Genomic DNA, 21,722 nt, shown 5'->3' with positions numbered 1-21,722 from the left:
TAGCTACGTCATAACCTCATAATTAATCGTGATTATTCTTGCTAGCGGCAATATTAGTTACGGTTTTATTAATTAATTATAATTGCAGATATCGTGAGAGAAAAATTGTAACTACACAGCTAAAAAAGAGAATGTAGTTTATTAGTAAAAAAAAAAAAAACTGAAGGAAGCAGATACAGCATACGTCACTCAAAAATGGTAACGTTTATTGATTTATTATTGTTTGTAATACTAAATTTATGTATGTGTTTAAATTTATATTTCAGAAAAAGTTAGTTATTTGAACAAAACTTCCCTTGGACAAATCCGGTTTTGTCGAAAAATTCTAAATTTTGATTTATTTTATAATAACCCCCTGTAACCCCTACAGGTAAATAAAAATAGAAATTAGGTTCCATTTATTGAAACCCTTACGAGTGGATATGTTAATCTAAGAACATGGGTAGATTACTAAACCACCGATAAACGAGTATAATAAGATTTCCTCAGTGTAGCTTTTGTAACGACGTCATGAATTTTTAAAAAGGTCAGATAAGCAAATTTAAAGTCGTTTTCATTTTAATCAACAAGATAAAGGCCTCGATCATTCATTTTTATATTTATATGTAAATATTGTATCTAATACCGTATTTTTTAATACTCCTATTTAATAAGTAAAATTTTGGATGTTATACCTGTGTAAACGTGTTATTGCCATCAGGTTGGTGTAATTGTATAAATCGTCAATAACAATGCATTTATCCCACTTGTCAAATAAATAACTGTTCAATGTTTCCTGAGTAGTGGTGAAGGGTACTAATACAAATAATTTTTATGACACTTTATGTTAACCTAATGACAGTAATTATTGTTTTTAACATCACTTCAATTTTGTTACTCATTCTTTTAAGGATTTAATTATATAGTGGAGCGACTATCAGTCCCAGTTGCAACTGTGTCAGTCACACTAGCTAGGTATATTTTTAATTACATATTGAGAATTTTGCTTTTTTTTAATACTGCATAATTAGGCTGGTTTAAAGTCAGAATAGCCAATTTTCATGCGAAGTACAAAATATATTGTGGCTTTTATAAATTAGGAAGATATTTTGGTAATGCGGTATACAGTCAGAAGTCTACTGTGCGCTCAGATTTGATGTATGTACTTAAATGCGAAGCGGAATAACAAAAATTCACGATAACTTGTGAAGATTCATGTATCAAGTTCTTCAAAAATCGGTAGGTTTTTGGATAATCGACAACACCGACGCGAATTTTTTTTAGGTTGTAACTACATATTTATTAAACAAATTTCATAAATTCGTTGAAGTCCTTTTGTCGTCAAAGCTGTGAATATTTTAGTCTTGTAACACATCCAATATTACTGATTATAATTTTTTAGACAGGTATTTGCACATTGTATACTGTAATAAATACTTCTCAGGGATTTGATTTAAAGTCAGCCGCAGTATATCAAAAATATCGTTTTGTACTAAATTTATTTTTTCTCAGTAAAATTTTCACAAAACCCAACAATTTAATTTCACGAAAATGAAACAACCGAAACGTAGAAATAATTTTAGAAAAGACAATACTTAATTATGTCGGATTTTTCTCGGACACAGTGCATAGAAGCGTAGGAGACACTAAAGGGTGCGCGCTTTCATTGTGGAAAATTATTGTTGCGTTATTGTCATTTTTACAATTCAATAAGGGATGACCTTTACGGGATGCTGGCGACCTTATTGACGAATGGAAATTGACGCTTTTGGCAGAAATGTCAACCAGGATAAAACCGATGAGGTATTGATTTGAGCAGTTTAGGTGATGTAATCATTGTGCTAGTGTGATTCTTAATTTGACAGTGGATGTAATGTAACGTAATAATCTTACGTACAGAAAGAAGTGTTCGAAAATAGATCGGCTCGGATGACTAAAAGAACGAAATAATTGTTTCCTTCTTGCCTGCACAACAGTTTGATTTATATTCGAATATTTGTAGGAGTTTTATTAAGAATTTACTACCTACGAAGATGCACTTATAGAAAATAATGGAAACGAGCAATGTCACGTAAAAGCTAGTATTAAATTGTGGGTTGTACCAAGGTGGTTCATGCCGATTTGATTTATATGGATTTTTAAATAAGTTGTGTCGTCGGAAATATAATTTCTAGTCAGTCACATTTTTGGAGACTTTTTATTGATTCAGATTTGATTTACTACGTTATGTTCTACCGTAAATTTGCTCATAATAAAAAAATATCCAAAAAGAGAATCCTAAAATGTGAGTATTGTAAAATACAGTAGCACTTTCGTAATGAAGACTTTTTTTTGCGTGCACATTTAATTTTTTCATTATTAATTAAAAAACGGGTATTCAGGTAACAACTGAAAAAATTTGATCGATTTATACAAATAAAAATCTAATTACCCACATGCGACATTAATATAGGTATACTTTTTTATTCTATATTTTAATGAACTGGAAAAATTAAAACTCACGATGTTACGATCTGTTGATGTATGAAAGTAATTATGGACAAACTCTTTATTCTAAGATAACAAAAACATTGTTTATTATGATTAACATTTAATATTGTGCTTTAAAAATATGTAGAGATTTGGCAGCGGTTAAAATTTTCACGTCGACAAAATTTTTCACCTCCGAAATAATCCTCTATAATTATAATGTCGTCATGGTAACATCAGCATATAAACGCAAAATCGTTGGTTAATACAGCGTGAGGGAAGTAATCTAATAAAATCTGATGTCTTATTTTTAGAACAAGCTTTTCTCATTACTTGGTATAAATGTTCAGGGACGGCATTCAATTTTCCGAAAATCCTATTTGCATTGTCCACTCTATATTCCGCCCCAATAATCCAAGATCTCATTTCCCATATTCCCCGAAATTCTCCATCATTTCCGGTAATTGAGTTTGTGTTTACAAAAGTAAACAGTTCGTGTCAAATGTTCTTTGATTTGGATTAAGAGAATCGAGCAATGGGATTAAAACGGCGTACTACTTCTCGTTTCATGTAACACTTTTAATTGTACATAAAAATGTAAATGTGTTAGTTTAAGGTTACGATGCCTTCGAAACAAGAAAGGTGGTTTAATAATATGTTGCAATAATTAATAAATTACAATTTCAAATGGCCGTAACGCGGGTAAGTGGCAGTATTTAAATAAAATTTGCATCGATTGAATAATTTTCAAGTTTTCAATGCTAACGATTACGTAGTTTTTATCATTAGTGAAAATGTATCCATTGGCTGTTAAATTTGTATTTGACCATGAAATGAAAATGTGTTGATGGAAGGAACGGCTTAACTTTGGACGAAGTATAGGGAACGTTATCGAGTTTATCTTTTATCGGTGAGGCCAAATTTATGAGTATTGGGGCTTATCTGTTTAATTTATACCTCGATTTTGGAAAGTTTTCAAGTGGGTACCTCAAAACTCGCTTAGTTACAAGTGAAAAAATTACCAAATATCTTATCAATATACAATACATCAATTTTCGACAAGGATGCGTAATTATCTACTACCTGTTTCCAAATTCTGCGTTTCACTATGAATGATTAAGTAATTTGTTAGACCAGTTCATAGAATTTTCATGGCGGCGGCTGATTTTGAAAAGTGACGACCTGAAACTGCGACAACATCATTTTCTCCACATTAACACTGATTGCAAGGCAACACATAATTTAGTCATAAAACAGCTTTATTTTCAGATTAACAAATGTCATTAGACTGAAAAACACGTGCTGTGGATATTTACGCCAATATTTTTTAAATGCAAGTGTAGTTTTAATAGTACTTTTGTGTTTTGTGACGGACAAAAAACAAAAAATAATTCAGTGTACAGGACCGGGATTCTCGATTACTATAATATGACTCCTTCTGTTTCTTAATTTTTTTTATTTTTTTTGTGGTTTTTTTCAACGACGGCCATGTTCGCGAGCGGCCAACAATTTTTCTTATGAATGTGTTAATGATTATGTTTATTAATAGTTTATTTATATTTATTACTTGCAAGGCTGAGTTTTCTTGTTTAATTAAAAAAAACGGGCAAATTCTTTAGGTGCAAAAATTAATTAATACAAATTGAAATGTAATAAGGATAAACAAGGTTGTCACCTCCACCTCCAAAGTCCACATAAAATGTTAAATTCCTTGAGCTTTGGAACCCTTGTTTAATTTCTCAATTTATAAAACTAACAGACCGAATAATGTTTTACTAAACGTCATTGCAACAAGTGAGTTCTCTTTTAAAATATTATGCTAGAGTTTTGTGTTGTTTTAACTTTAAAATACAGAAAAAAAGACCTAGTGGGAGTTGGCTATTAATTTTTTTCTTCCCGAGCGTGAGCGAAGGAAGTATTGTAATCGAGTTCGTCGGCCGACTATCTAATTTTACGTTTCCTCGACCTTTCATGACCCCTACAGTACGAAGGAATAGGTCTCCCGTTTCCGTCTGTCTGTCTGCCGTCCCGGATTTTTATTAGACAATCTACGAATGTACCGGGTCGATTGTTGTCAAATTTTGTATTTATACTAGGAATATCATGTAGATGGTAAAACGTTCACCAAAATTTGTCTGATCATCCTCACCAATAATGTGATGACGTCAGTTCAAAATTGTACATAGTAAATGGGTTTTACATTGTATCAAATAACATAGTCCTACACATGTAGTTTATGACTCCGAATTGAGTTTTTACCCGAAACGTCCAGATTTCTTGAAAAAAATCAAAATTATAAAACAACATTTTGCAATTTAATTTGGAATCTGCAAAATCGAATGATTTGAAATCTTGCAGGTGATTTACAGTTATAATAGGCATAATAAATTTTTATTCAAAATATATTTACTTGTCCCCTTCAAAAAATTGATGACGTCATCTCAAAACTTTGCCGAATAAATCCTATCTACAATGTACAAAATATGATGAGTCTGTACTTGTGATTTATCATTCCATTCATATTTTTTAGATTTGCTTAACAGGTCGCTCAAAAAAATTAATGAATGAGTCAATTTATTTAATTGATTAAATCAGGAATAGTTCACTCCATTTTCCCGATATTGCATGTAATAAAATAAATGTAATGAGAAAAAAATAGGCATGCAGTCGTCACGTTTCCCATAGCTAGGGAAGTACTGTCTAAACACTTTCGACCAATTTTTTAGATTTGCTCCCTGTTTTCTCAGAAGATATGTCATTTGCCAAAATTAGTCTTATCTTAGTAAGGACTAGCCCCGCCCACCCACCCTCTATTTTCTTAGAAGATATGGCATTTGCCAAAATTAGTTTTATCTTAACAAGTACTGCCCCGCCCACCCACCCCCTGTTTTCTCGGAGGATTATGTCATTTGGCAAAATCAGTCTTATCTTAGCAAATACTAGCATTTTGGCAAATGACATACCTTTTAAGAAAATAGAGGGCGGGTGAACGGGGCTAACACTTGCTAGGATAAGATTTATTTTGACAAATGACATATTTTCTAAGAAAATAGAGGGCGGGTGGGCGGGGCTAGTACTTGTTGAAATAAGACTTATTTTGGCAAATCACATATCCTCTGAAAAAATAGGGGGCGGGTGGGCGGGGCTAGTTCTTGCTAAGATAAGACTTTTTTCGGCAAATGGCATATCCTCTGAGAAAATAAGGGGCGGGTGGACGGAGCTAGTACTTGCTAATATAAGACTGATTTTGCCTCTATTAATCTTGTAAAAACTTGTTAAATTTAAAAGGTGTTAAATTGCAAATTTCCATAGTAACGATTTAAATTCCTAAATCTGATTGTGTGTTTGTTTTTTTATGTAAGATTCTTTGACGGAGTCTAATACAGTTTACGTTATTTTGAACTATGCTTACAAGGTATTCCATTTAAACATTACACACTAAAGTTACATATTTTTTAATGAAATAGGGAAAAATAAAATCAGGCACAACTATTTTGCATTTTAATAAAAAATAATTATGATCATATTTAAAAATCCACAACTCCATCATTTTCACATTCAGCGGTTTAGAACGTGCACAGAACTTTGTAGTCACGTTGTTACGTATAAAAAACGCCGAACAGACGGAAACGGGAGACCTACTTCTTCGTACTGTAGGGGCCATGAAAGGTCGAGAAAACGTAAAAGTACAGAGTCGGTCAACGGATTACAGTAGTTATTTCTTCGCTAACGCTCGGGAAGTAAAAAGTGAACAAAGTTTAGTTTTTTGCACAAGTAATTTTCGAACATGTCTCTAAATAAAGTTTATTCTGACATCAGGTTTATAACTATGAGAAAACACTTTTTTTTATACGATTGTCAAGGCTAAAAACTACTGTTTTTAAATATGGCTGTCTTGAGAATTTCTTAATATGAATATTTTTTACATAAAAATTAAATTATCTTGAACACTGTTGTTTATAAAATCTTTGTGTTAACATATTTTTCTTCTTTTTTAAGAAAGAAACCAAATGTCTAAAAATAAAATAAGGTGTTACATAACAAAAAAAAAAGTGCGACCAAGTATGTGGTGTCACTTCCAAACGAAAGAGCCCTAAATGAGTTATTTCTGTAAGATGTGTAATGAGTAATGTGCCGCTAGACTGTTGGGACATCCTGTATTTATTGAAATATTTCTACAACAATAAAAATATTTTGACGTTTATTAACCAATGAAATTTCAACATTAATATAAATGTTAATATTATAACTAAGTAATAAATGCTTGAGTGGATGCCTTTTTTTTGACTACAGCGTGCCGTTCTTTATCTGTATTTTTTTTAGTCCTCTGTCTATACATATGAATCCTATTCATCTTTCCTTTTTTATTATTTCCTGGTGATGTTGATCACCCAGTTGGAGGCGAAGTGTAATAGAAGTGTGCTAAAATGATCAGTGTCTTTTATGAGTTGTTTTCACCTATTCTTCTTCTCAATGTTGAAATTGCGGAAGATCGTAGAGAGTGATTGGTATTTCTTTTATTAAAACTCGAGGGATTTCGTTTGTTGTATTTGTGATTATTATGACGTTCATTTTTGCTTATAATTTTTTTTTCCATTTTTCATAAATTTCGTACGATCGTACATGTAAACAGCGTATACATAAGTCCCAGTTTGATTTTTAATTTTGTTTTCGCTGCTAACTCAAATAGAACATTTTAATGTCATTTTTAAACGCATCTATTCGAAAGCTTCAACTAAAGACAATCAATTATACTTTCTTTTATTCCTTTAGCGCACAAAACACTGCGAATTTAAACTCCCAACTGACGTTTTAGCTGTCAACGTACATAACATAACAACATACAATCAATATTCGCCGACTTTTTGTAAAATTTTCACTTAGCGTGCTACATAATCCCAGACGCTCTATTTTCATTGGTCGATTTAAAAAAAATCTTGTTATTTCATTGGCTATGTGAGGAAACAGTCCATTTAATTCCTAAAACTGCGTCCCAACTGACGTTTCCCACGTCACTTCTCGTCATCCCCGCCTTGATTATTTTTTCATCAGAACCGCCATCAATTCGCCCTGAATCACCTACACGAAACTCGGTTTTTCCTCCTAAACGTCTCAACCATCGTTCGTCCGTTTTCCACCGGAAGTACACCATAGCCATGACATTCGATTTTTTCCGCACGCACTTGCGGTCAGCTCCCGTCTCCACCATATCGCTACAACAAAAACATGAGGTTTTATTACAATTTCGTCAGTTTGAGCAAAAACGACACGTATTGTTATCAGTAAATAATTGAAACGGTGAACTAATCGATGGGATATTTATTATTCGTAGACACATCTATGATCTCACTAATTTCATTTCGAGCGCAGATGTGGAAAAAATTAATAAATACTTATTTATCATTGGAAAATAAATTCATCAATAATTGTTTTGAACAATTTAAGAAAATTTTATAATTTAAATGATATTATTTCGAACAGAAGCTGACGCAGATGTGGAAAAAATTAGCAAATATTTATCGCTGAAAAATAAATTTATCAATAACTTGTTTTGAGCAATTTGAAAAAAAATCGTTAAATCTATAGCAGTCACAAATAAATAGTTTTCGGTTGCGCGACGCAATTCCTATCTGAGAAAGAAATTTTTAAAAGGTCATATCTGTATACGTATTTGTTATATCACAGCTGTACGAAACAAACGCGCTCTAAGTTCACGGTTCGAGTTAAATTTATGTTAGATTTTTTTATACGGCATTAAAAAAACAACCTCGTTTGTGGTTTACGTTTTACTGCATTGTTGTTATTTGAGTAAATATTTGAGATTAGTGTATCGGGTGTCCTATCTTTTGTTCTTGGACAATAGCGTCCTGATTAGGTGAGATGTATGACGATACGGTAAAAGCCATAATTAATAACAAGTTGAGGACTAGGCGGAAATGGCGTTATCGCTGTTAATACGCCCACGTCGACGCCTTCTACTTTTAATGTTCAGTAAAACCATTTTTTGATCACAGTAGAATAGACTGTAGATTCATAGTTTAAAAAATTGGTCCAAAGTGATTTAGACAGACTTCCCGTCCATGAAGTATTTTTATTTTATTTTTTTATGATAATATATTTCAAGTCAGTTTTCAAAATAAAATTTTGAAATCACGTCACTAATTTTTGAACAAAAACATAAAAATGTCGGAGGAAAAAGTAAACCGATTTTGATCCTAATCAGTGAAATAAAATTTTAGATAGGATTTATCCAAAAATTTAATTTCTAAGTTAAATCGTAAAATGTTCCTCATAGCTATAATTGTGGTATTTTCCCAAAAATCTGGACATTTAAGCTAAAAATAAGATCGATTAATAAATTACAGGTACCCAAGTGTATTATTTAATAAAACTTTGAGGTGATGTCATGAAATTGTTGCTGGGGAATGGCATATCAATTTTGGTTAGAGTTTTACCTTCTACGGAATATTAATTTATAAAATACACAGACACTTCTATAACAATCAGTCCAGTAGTTTGGGCTAAGAAAATCATAAATCAACGACAGATGGGCGGAAACGGGAGCCCTACTTATTCATACTGTAAGGAATACAAAATGTCAGGAAAATATAATTTATACTGAGGAAGTAAATACATATACCTATGTATTATACACCTTACTCAGATTTCTGCTTTGAAAAATTATAAACGAGAAAAATAATATTCTTCCATGGTTCAATTTTCATGCCGATTCGCTCATATTCCCAATAATTTTTACCCTTTAATTTACGGCCTCAGAATTGATACCTTTTAAACCATTTTCACATTGAAGCCATTGAACTATTGCTAATGACATCGAGTGTTTTAGCGTAGTCTTAATTTTGGGGACCGTTTTTTTAAATCGACTTTTCTTATTTTTTTAAGAGGTAAATTCGGCTAAATTGAGATTTGACTAATAGTACAGAGACCAATAAATAAATTTCATTCTCATTCTTGTTTGCTTTTATTTTCTTTTCAAATTACGAAAATATAATACATATTACCGAGTTTTTAAGTGGAATTCAAACTTTTGTTTTCTCGACGTTTCATGTCTCTCAAAGTCTGAAAAAATAGGTCTCCCGTTTTCGTCTGTCGTTTCTCCTGTATATCGACTTTTCATGTAATCTTCGAAACTATTGAACTGACTGTTATCAAATTGTATGTGTATTTTAGCAACATCGTATAGATAGTAAAATGATTATCACAATTTGTCTGATCATCTCCACCAACAATTTGACAACGTCACCTAAAAATTTCGCATAGTAAATGGTACCTAAATTTTATTAAAATAACAATCCTAAACTTGTGGTTTATGAACCCGCTTCGATTTTTTTACTCATAGGGGTTATCATAAAAAATACAACATGCAAAATCAAATTTTATAATTTTGAATAAGCTGTAAGACTGTATTTCAAGGGGAAGGGAAGTTCTGTCTACTACCCTATACGACTTTTTTTTTATTTTTAGAACAGGTAAATCAAAAATTAATAAATAATTAATAGTAAATAGTAAACTGTAAAATATAAATAATACTATTACTACATATATTTACATAATTAGACTCCTATCATTAAAATTTGAAAACATTTTTTTTAGATCGTGAAAGTATTAAAAATGGTAAAAATACACATTAAGGTTTAGTTAATTAACTTAGGGTTAATAGATATCATAATATACCATAATATATGCTAGAACTGTTGTAGAAGATGTTTACTTACATAATACTTATTATTTAGATAAATATTTAAAAATATAATAGGCAATGGAATATAAAAAAATATATATAGAGATAGATAGGTCCATGCTAACCTGAAAAAGATCAATTAATGCACCTCATTCTAACCTAAAGTGTTTTCCCGCCAAATTTCAAAATCCATTATACGCAGGATAACGACCAAAAGTTATAAATAAGTTTTAAGTTCTTTAACGATAAACTTTGACATCTACTTATAAAAATTGGGAATGTTTTTATATTTCTATTTCTCATCGATGTTGTTTAATCGCTCAAACACCAGAGAAATTTAAAATTTCTGTACATTGTGTAACGGTCGGTAATTTTATTAACACGTCTAGCTTAAACTATTCGTGGAAATGTTCCTTATATCGCTGTATGAACATTGATATTTCGTAAGGTTGGTATTTGCCTATGGATAAAGTTGTTACAGAGTGTACATATGCCAATCACACTTGGCGCTTTCGTCCCGATTTCCCGCCATCTGTCACCATCTTCCCTTATCAGCGCCAACTGCATTACAACCACTATCTAATTACTGTTAAGGAAAAATGTGGCACCTGCTTTGCTCATGGGGGCTTAGATCCCGCTAATTACCGCATTAGAAACGTTCACCTAACGAGATCGGCAACTATCATCGACGTTGACTTTGGCCGCGACTGTACACACACAAAGGCCTCGAACATCTTGCAGATTCACTCTCCACACACTCGTACGAGATAATCAAATCGAAATGTGCCGCTCGTGTGCGATCGGGGCACGCACCGCGCATATGCAGTAACTGACCTACCCGACAGTCGGTTGAGTGCACACACACAGTCGAGGCGAGCTGCCCTTAGCCCTAATTCGGGCCGAAAAGGGCTACACGAAAGTAGGTTCGGCATTTTTGGGCCTTTAGTGCGGTGAATGTGCATCTAGCAGGCTGAGATTGTGCGATTTGTGTGCTAAGCCAACGTGATAACGACCGGTTTATATTTTTGTGATTTTCTATCGCTGCTGCTGGAATGAAATATGTGCATGAGGAGCATTTTGGTTAGTTTTTTTTTGTTTTTGTTTTGACGTTTTGCTTCTAGATAGTAGGCTCAGCTTGCGTCTGTTTACGCGCTGATTAAGCGAGTTCTCATTCGGCGCGTAAACACGGTGGTCCCCGAAAATTAAATCAATCAGGGTTGGCGCTGCTTACGATCGCTGAAATTTTAGCGCGTCGTTCTGAAATTTTAGCGCGTTTTCTCTAATTATGAACAAACGGTGGAATAGATTAATTCGCATTTTGACATAATAACCTCGTTCTGGGTCTTTTCATCTCACGAAAAATTCTTGATTGCGGAAAGCTATGCACTTTTATTGCTACTGCGACATGGTAATTTTAATTCCGTTTGTTGATTGTTCCTAGATGCTTGGAATTTTGTAACAATTGAACGTTGTTTGACACTTAATGCGTTCGTACTTTCGATGTTGAGATTTGAAAATTCGATTAGTGTTTTCTCGGGTTGTGTATTTTAACCCAATTACGATTTGCTAGAGAGGGTTCCGGTTTTGGTAGGAACGATGTTGAACTTAATTGCCGCTTGTATTGTGGTTGCCAAATAATTACACAAAATTAGGTTTTATGTGTAGGTTTATGTGAGATATAGATAATGTAGGTTTTTTACGTGTTTAACTGACCTATGCCAATAACAGAGGCGTAATTAATAATCTGATAAGTTGTTTATTAGATGTGTTTTGAAAATATCGCCAGATAAAAAAACGTAAATAAATTTATCGAGTGTATAGATGTTAATCGCTGTTACGCACTCACTGTACGAGGGGGTACGATAAATGACTGAACTTTGGTTTTAACATTATAGCCGTTTAATATACAAGTTGTTAGCAAAAACAAACACATATCTACGCAAAACAGAGAAAAAACAAATTATAGTAACCGTTGGATGTTAATAAGTGCTTGTTCACTACATAGTTAAAATATTCATTTAAAAAATAACGACTGCATCGTATTAACTAGTTCTCGAATTCACGTAAACTTACGAGCCATCTAAAATTATGTAACTTTTTATTGATGACTTGATGCTCTAAGGAATGTGGATGGGCCTCTTGAGAATGCCAAAACTTGAGTTTTCACGAAATTTTAGTAAAGGCCAAATTGAAAATAAATTACTTTAGTTTAAACCTTAATTTGGCAGTAATTAAAAGTAACCATTTTTTACGAAACTTAATATCATTATATAAAATAAAACGCTTGTGTTATCTGTTAGGTAGATATAATTTTACTTAAAAACTTCAACCATTACGAAAGAAAAATATTTAAAACATTTTTAAGCTTTTGAATTAGCTTCCAAATATTATTTGAAATATGTACACTTTTCATTAGGATACTAATATTTTTACACAATTTGATTTTATAATTTTGAACTAAATTATTTTCTGAAATGAAAGTTAATAGCCTAAAAAATATTTATACAATGTGAACAATAACTTGGATAAACTAAGCGTACCAAGATACTGATGCGACCCAATATACAGCTAAAAATGCATAATCTCGCTTATAATTGTGTGTCCAGAATAATAATATGTACAAAACTGCTACGTAATTTTAGCATTGGAAGTGGTATACAATACGAATCCCACATATAATTACAATAATGAATTAGAAGTCGGAATTTCGAGATTGTACAAAATGATAATTTGCAATTTTTAATACCTTTCCCAGGGACGGACTTTAATATTCGTGAATACAAATTTGAGGTTCTAAAGTCGAAAGCAACTGTGAAAATAAAACTGATGTGAAATATAATGACATAAAAAGAACAAATTTAATCAATCTATTTACTTACTTCACTCGTTTTCAAATATGTAATCATTTCCAGGTGTTTCTCTTTTTTATAAAACGTTAATAACCATCAATGAACGAGATTAAGCTCATTAACTTGTTTTTTGAGCCCTGCTGTTATTATTTAAATTTCCCTTGGGCACTATTTTTGTATAATAATAAAATTTTATGAGCTGCAGTTCATTCCATTTTTCTCTACCAAAAATTTACATAACACACACTTCTACACAGCAAACTAGCTGTTTGCAAATTTACTCGGCTGAATACTGAGATAAAATTATTTCATACTGAGGAGTAACTAGTTACCCACATACAAGCAAAAAGAACAAGTTGGTGGTCGAAATGGCCCTGACTTTTTCTGTAAAAAAATTACTTAAAAAATTCTTTATATTTTGAGTTCCCCTGTTCTGACCAGTGTTCTCCAGAAATCGGCGTGTAATCCTTTAATCCGGTTCTGTTATTTATTTATTATGTTTTTCATAAAGTTTGAATCTAATCTGAGAGTACTGCGTTTAAAACAAAATCTGAAATACTATAGACAGATAAAATAAGTAAGTACTGATAAGTGTAGTAGCTGCAGTAATTTTTGTTATATCTAAAAAATGTTTTGATTTATTATTCATTCATTGGTAAAATAATGTTCTATTTTTTTCTTATTCTAACAATGATTTGTCAATAATTTTAGTTTTTTTCCGTTAAAATAAGTGAAGAAATAAATTATGAGATGCACAGATTTATTTTATTTTTAGATGAATAAAATAATCACTTTGTGTAATTAAATCGATCGAACTAATAAATGGGAATAAATATTTAGCTGCATTGCGCACACAATCTTGTTTGGATATGTTATGTGACGACAAATTAACCTAAAACACCTACTTAAATAAATATATTGGTATTGTGAATTTGGTAAGATAAATACAACCGTCCTTTTCTGTTACAGTTAAACTATATCTGCTACCACATACACCTTATTTATTTACTCTGATAAGACCACACGTGTAAATTTTAAATTTGTATGCCAGAAAATGAAGTGCATTTCCGCAAACACCAATAGTGTACTTATTTTGATAAGGAAGCCCAACGCCTTGAAAAAGTAAATTATCACTTGTTGATTTTTTTTAGAAACATAATTCATTGTGTAAAAATCAGGCGGAGCAAGATCTGGCCTAGTAGGTGGTCATTCTCACTTTTTATCACATCCATTAGGTATATGGTTTTATAAAAAATAAATAAAACAATATTAATTACACTATACTTTATTATCTACCAGTTGTAGTGATGTACCTAGCACTAAATAGAGAATTAAAATACGGTGAAATATCAAAAAAAAAAACTTTGAAGGCCTATATTTTCCACATTTGGGCCCATAAATTTTTTAAATTATTATTTTTTACTTGATGAACAGTTCTTCACAACATGTCATAGAGTAAGTGTATGATTTTTTGATCAGCCTGTGTAAATAAAATGTTTAAAAAAAGTTTTTTGAAAATCTGAACCAACTAGTAAAGGTCTAGGATAAAAATAGTCTAGAAATACTTAAAATTATAGAGTACAATCGATTCGAAGATTACTCTTTGAAAATCCTTTGAACAGGCAGACATATCACGAACAAACAACAAACCGAAACGAAATAAGAGAATGTATTATTACTGTTATTATTTTTATAATTGTAATAAACCTTTCAAACAATGTTAAGATAATGTCTTCCATGGACCGGTTTCGCTCTCATCGGTGCACAAATCGCCATCCTCCTCAATCCTTCGCCTGTAAGCTACATCGCGTACCCACAGGCCAAGGTTAATCCATTCTAATGAAATTCACCGAAAATCCGCATATCCAGCACCAAAAACGACCTACCTCTACACAGTCGATGTTGTTTACGTCTCAACAACAAACAGCGACGCATAAATAAAAAATAAATCCATCCGGAATCGATGTTTATGCATCGTTCGATGATGATGATGTTAATCGTATCGCTCTTATCTCTCCTAGAATAATACGAAATGTTTCAGGTAGGTTAGGTACGCGGTCTAGATCTGAATTGCAGATAACATTTCGTCGTCAAGTAAGAAAATCATGTTAATGGAGTGCTGGATTATTCCGATAAACACGTCGAGATGACAGCGACGGTTTAAATATAGAGCGGACATGTGGACACACGAATTGAACGTTTTTTGCGTTTTGTTACGTAATCGGGGTGTAATTTGCATGGACGTGCCGCCCCCCATGCCAAATTGTTGCGTAATAGTGGCCGAGAGCAGATGGCGGATGAGTTTGGGCTTTAATCGTCCGGAAAAGGCTTTCTTTGTGCATGCGGTTAATTGAATTCAAGGGGGCGGTTGTGTGGGTTTCTTAAGGCGCTGGTTAGACTTTGATGAAAGGGTGTTGCGAAATTGGGGGTTTTTAAATGTTTGGGCCATTGTAGCCTCGCTGACAAATGGATGCCTTAGAGGTGAGACCGTTTATTAGGTTTAGCTACACTATCGAGCTTTAACTGAGCTTTGTGACAAGTGTCAAAGTTAAAAATTGCTAAATGTGTTACAGGTACTTAGCAACAATAATGTATCGCTATTATCAATTTTTTTTGGTTCGTGTAATTCCAAATTTCAAGTTGGTTCAAAGTCTAATTAATCTGTTTTAAAATTGAGACAGATGTGCATTCTTAATTTTCATCACAATTTAAACTAGACCATTCAGTTTTGTTAATTTTCACAATTTTTTTTTGGTGATTTGCCCTAATATTTTTCGCTTAGTTGATATTACAGGTCGGTTTTATATCGTTGCTGATAAGCATTAAAATTAGTGATTGCTATCAAACAAGGTTCAAGGCTCGTTTTTTTTTTCAAACGTCAAAAACAAATGCAATTTCGTCGTCGTACACAGAATCAAATTAAACATATAGTTAACCAGTCATCGACAGGATGCGTTTGACGTTTGTCCGCTTTATTATCACAATGTAGACCTTCACATGGGTTGCCAAAGTTAGAGTGATTTCACTTATACTTGATAAAATATTTATGATAACTTTAATCTCATCTCGAAAATTTTGACAGTCTGGACTAAGAATATCAGTACAAATGAACACAATTAATTAACGACAACGTCTGATAATAAGTGCTTTTATTTCTTTTGGCATCTAAATGTTCAGAGAGTAAGCACTAAAATTACGTAATGAAATAATCATAATTGTTAACATCGTTGTCAGTTATGCAAATAATAATACACTGACTGTTTTACAGATTTTATTATCAAGACGGATTGCTGATTAATGAACCGTATCAGTTCCTGGTGATAAATTTCGCATAGATATGTAAGATGTTTTGTTATATCATAATAACTAGTCAATTATGCATTACTATTGCAATTTTATTCGTACTGTTGATGGATTAGCTTTAAAAATAATTTAAAAACCCAACGAAATGTATACGAACTCATTTGTGTATTGTATACTTCTCACAAACTCATGTAAATACCTGCATACGCAAAAAATATGAGTAATAAAATACATCATTGTCACAGAAACAAGTTATGAAAAAAAAATGGAAATGATAATTTGTGGCATGCAAAGCTAGTTGCGGTTAATAATAACAATAATCTGGTATATTTACCCAGAAAATATATTATAAACTTAGGGATCTTAAAATTATTGAAGTATTTAAAAATATTTAAAACTAGCATTCCATAATATTCTGTTACCTATTAGAGTACCTACAGTATGTCCGCATTATGTTGTATTTTTTGAACACTCGTAGCTATGCGATCATCCATATGGTAATCCTACTTTCATATTTTGCTGCATTTTTAATAAACATGCAGAAAAATTATGGATGGTAAAAGTTATGTTTTTATTAATTTTTATCATTGTTTAATGAATAATGATGTATGTGTACTAAAATTTCTAATTGGTCATGTGATTAAAAAAAATCTTAGTAAGCTTTGAAACTTAATGTTAAAAATGATGTTGACAACACTAACGCGTTTCTTGTTCGGTTTGACAGTTACGGTCAAATAAGTGTCAAATAAAGTGTTAAATATAGTTGCGATGGCAACATCGTTATTTTAAAAATAAATTTCATGGCCTACTAGAGAAGTTTTTTAAATATTTGGTACTTTTTGAGCTTCAAAAACTAGAGATTTGGTTCAAAGAAAGAAATCCTAAAGTCATATTTATTTAATATGCTATGATACCTAAATTACGTCATAAGTTTTTTGGAGGAAGGAATAAATTACAACGTACGATCAAAAATAAAATACCTCTAGTTATTATTCGATGCGCAAATGTTTTTTGAACATATGGCGTAGCTGACATAGTACATCGCTCATCTGTCAGTTCTGTCACTATTCGAATTGTGGAACTAACCTCAAATTATTACGACGATAGCTACGCCATACGTTCAGGAAACATTTGAGCATCGAGAAGTAACTAGAGGTTCTTTTTATTTGATCGCTCGTTATTTTATTGTCTTTTTAATAATTTCCTAAGATAGTCGAGAAAGTAGCTTTTAAAACATAGCTATTATGACAGAAAAATATTAATAATGTCACAATTCTGAGAAAATTGATAATGTAAGTGCACCGAAGCATTGTTTTTTTTAAGATCCCATACAAGCGTTTCTAAAACAAGTATTGCTATTAAATATATACAGGGTGAGTCACTAAGGATCCGCTTCTCGACATCTCAGTAGTTACTAGAATTATAAAAAAAATTGAGGACGAAAAACTAAAATTATTTTCAACTGTACAAAGTGTTTTGTTTTTAGGGCGTAACACAGAACATAGTTTTTTTTTTCCAATAGAACACTCATGTATCTTGATATATTCTAATTGACTTTTTCTTAGGTCTTATAATCTCAATTAATTGTTGAAATGATGCGACGTTGTCACATTTTTTTATCAATGAAAGAGTAGACAAAAAAACGTCGGGGCTTTGTTATGGTGTAAATAAAATTGAGTCTTAATAAACAGACTGTGTATAAATATTATAATTTTAGATATCGCTATTTCAGTTTCTTCGAATAGAACACCCTGTATTTTATTACTGTATCTTATTCTGTTTTTGTTCGTTTTGTTCGTATATTTTCTATACTTGATGTGGATAGTTATTGCGATTTTTTACTTTTTTGAAAGACACACCGACTTATTGAAAGAAAGAACAAAAAATAGAACAATAACAAAATACAAAGTTGTATTTGAGAAAACTGAATATCGATATTTGAAAGTTCTAATATTTTTTTTGTATTTTAAAATTTAATTTAATAAAAAAATCCAACAAAGTGCGAATCTCAGTTTATCTATCAGTTTGTTTTTTGTTTTTTCGATTGCATTGCTAAAATAATCAAGAAAATTGGGATAACGTGGCAACGTTGCATAAGAATTTCAAAAAGAAACTGTGGTTATGAAGCCCAAAAAGAGGATAATTTGAATATGTAAGAATGTATAGGATGTTTGACTTAAAAAAAAAACTAAGTTGCTTCAATAACATATTCTTGCTCGAAAATAATTTTAGTGTATGATAATGAAAGACCACAAACTCAGGTTATGACTTTATATACTAATCGAGTCCATCGGGCGCATTGCCACTTTCATATTTTCTCGACGTGTCAGGACCTCTCGAGTACGAAAAAAATGGTCTTCCGTTTCCGTCTGTATGTCCGTCTGTGTGTCTGTCTGTCTGTCTGGTGTCTGTATCCATTTTTATTAGACACGTAATCTCCAAAACTACCGATTCAATTGTTGTCAAATTTCGTTTGTATATTAGGATGGTTAAACGCTAATTAAAATTTGGTAAATCGTCTCCACCACCAATGGGATGACGTCATTTCCAAAATTTATAATAGCTGGTTTTTAAAATTCCATAAAATAAGATACTCCTGCAGTTAGGATCTATGAATCCGTGTAGAATTTTTACCTTAGACATTCAGATTTTTGGAAAAAAAAATCAACTGTATAACAATACCTATTTGGCAATTTAACTTCGAAACTGCAAAACCGAATGTTCTGAAATCTTGTAAATATTTTAAAGTTATCGTAATCATGGCAAATCGCAAAATTTATTCATTTATCACCTCACAAAAAATTCATGAAATCTCAAAATTTTGCCAAATAAATCCTCTCTGAAATATGTAAAATATTATGACTGTATACATGTGATTTACAATATTTGGCAATTTAACTTCGAAACTGCAAAACCGAATGTTCTGAAATCTGGTAAATATTTTAAAGTTATCGTAATCATGGCAAATCGCAAAATTTATTCATTTACCTATCCCCTCACAAAAAATTGATGAAATCTCAAAATTTTGCCAAATAAATCCTCTCTGAAATATGTAAAATATTATGACTGTATACATGTGATTTATCAACGCACTCACACTTTTTAGGATTACTTATACAGGGTGACTCAAAAAATTAATGAAAAAATAAATTTATTTTACGTTTACGTTTTAAATTTGTCGTAAGTATGATAAATTTTTAATCAAAATATATCTGTTTATCCTCAAAAAATTCATAACGTTGTTTCAAAATTTTGCCTAATAATTCCAATCCAAAATGTGCAAAATATGCTGAGCCTATACTTATGATTTATTATTGCATTAAATGTTTTTAAGTTGTTTATACAAGTGACTCATAAAAATTATTTAATGAGTCAATTTATTTTATTGATTAAATCGGGAACGGCTCAATCTATTTTCCCGAAAATTTGGAAATACAATACTGGTATCATTAGCATTACACTGCACCTATCCAAAGTGCGCAGCACATTTCTTTACATTTACTTTAACGTTACATACAAACCCTTGTTTTAATTTATAAGGGTTTTCATTAAAAATAAAATTCGTATGATCAAAATTTAAAATTTTTCGAAAAAGCTGGATTTGTTGTATGTATTATAGTTCAGAGGCGAGGAAAGCTCTGTCGAAATAACTGTCGACCAAATTTTTGTATCCGTAATAATTAATGAGACCCCGAGGACAATGCGCTTAGTGACTCATCCTGTAGAATTAAAAATGGGGGCAGATTAATAAACCACATGTAAACGTATATCGTAGCACATTTCTAATGTGAGTTATTTTAAAAGATTTTAGATAACGTCATCGACGTTTTGATGAGAAGAAGTGTTTTAATTTTGATTTGCACAAAATCGTTATTTTATTTTTTGCCAGAATTTCGCAGAATTTAAACAAACCTTAATAAAAATTTAACTAGAACACCAAATTTTATTTTTTAATTTTTGCAACATATTGTAAATTTTGATTTTAAAAATTTAATCATTAGACAATTAAAGGAGCCAAAAAGTGAGATTTATCTCGATCGTCAATAGATAAATTTTGATTAGCATTTTACTCATTTTTTTTTCAATTTAATTGTTTCAGTTGACGCTACATGCTAATGGGCAAATTTTTCGGAAAACACAGGGTGTCCCATTCAAACTAGGTAATTAATTTACTGAAAACTAACTGTTTGTGAGAAAATAAATTATACTAGATACAAGAATTTACAGAAGCAATAAGTTCAGCTTTTGCCATAATTATGAGTCCAGGTACCGAAAGATAATTATTTTTGTATGGTTTTTAATTATTATACAATAATATTTATTTCCATGACATTATCATACATATACATTAACAATTTCTGATAATTTTGATTCAACGTTAAAAATATGGTGTGCCAATAAAAACCTGTTATTAATAAGTATTTTTTTTTTATAACATTGTGAGTACTTTTTAAGTGCATCTTGCCTTAAAAAAAACAAGTCGAGTACTATTCAGATCTTGATCTCAGTAATCAGAGATTACTTTATTAATGCACAGAGTATTCTTGTCATCGTCATTAGACTGAATAAAGAAGAACTTTAAATACTTACTTGACAGAATTAACAACATTTAAGTTCAACTGGAGCTGTGAAGACTATATTCTTAACACGATTGCGGAAATGATGTCGGACCAATCTGATCTGACCTAATTCTGGTCTCGTCTTTGTTTTCCACGTCTTCACGCGAGCTCAATTTACTTGATCATACCTGTAACATACAATCAAAAATATTTATAGACTGAGCCAGATAAATGTGATACTTTAATTTATCCCCCGATTTTGTTTTCACGTGAGCTCACTTTGTTTGATCACATGTGATAGTTTTAAACGTACGTGCGTACAAAAATATTTCTAGCTTGAGCAATTTTGCCATTAATAGAAAACAGTGTAATCATTCTCACATGTGTAAAATACCAAACAAAAGGAAGCAATTCCACGCACGGTTATCTGTTTTTAGCCACCGTGTAAGAACACCCTCCAAGTAATCCAACCCCAAAAATCCCCAACAGAAATAGCCATATTTCCTCGTGCGAACTAAAATAAAAACAGGTCGATTTGCCACGAAACGACCCATACCCGACCTTCTTCCCTATCAAATCCTAAATTACATTTAACGGCGAATTTAATCCAAGATTGAGTCACAATCGGCCGACATTAGAACATAAAAGCAAAGTCGTGTTCGAACAGTTTTACTTAAAAACGCAAAAGTAGGCACTGTTGACTCACTCCTGTTACGAAAGAATCGTCGATCTAATTTTTCTAATTTTCATTCAAGAAAAAGTTTGTTTACACTTTATGGAATGGCGTCGTGTCACCTTGGCCCTTGCGTTTACGGCAAATCTTGTTTTTGTTGTTTGCCATCAACAATTAATTCGTCTATT

The 21,722-nt window shown here is 31.7% G+C and overlaps 1 protein-coding gene across 5 annotated transcripts in view; it reads left to right on the top strand.

The window, feature by feature from the left end:
• The window catches only part of Eip93f (Ecdysone-induced protein 93F), a 156,979-nt gene that overhangs the window by 49,693 nt on the left and 85,564 nt on the right, over window positions 1-21,722 (top strand). Inside the window, exon 1 of one of the 5 annotated variants that reach the window (XM_064051560.1) lies at window positions 10,994-11,230. The exons of the other annotated variants lie outside the window; for them this stretch is intronic. Within the exon in view, the coding sequence (XP_063907630.1) occupies window positions 11,203-11,230 (28 nt within the window). The 5' untranslated portion in view covers window positions 10,994-11,202. Of the gene's footprint in view, window positions 1-10,993; window positions 11,231-21,722 lie in introns of those variants that run through there. 5 annotated transcript variants of the gene reach the window in all.

Source organism: Zophobas morio, unplaced genomic scaffold, assembly GCF_036711695.1.
Source record: "Zophobas morio isolate AGI-343-1 ecotype UQ-CSIRO unplaced genomic scaffold, CSIRO_AGI_Zmor_V1 ptg000009l, whole genome shotgun sequence".
NCBI classification, from domain to species: Eukaryota; Metazoa; Arthropoda; class Insecta; order Coleoptera; family Tenebrionidae; genus Zophobas; species Zophobas morio.
The sequence above is the reverse complement of the archived record's forward strand: the minus strand, read 5'-3'. Positions and strand labels throughout refer to the sequence as shown.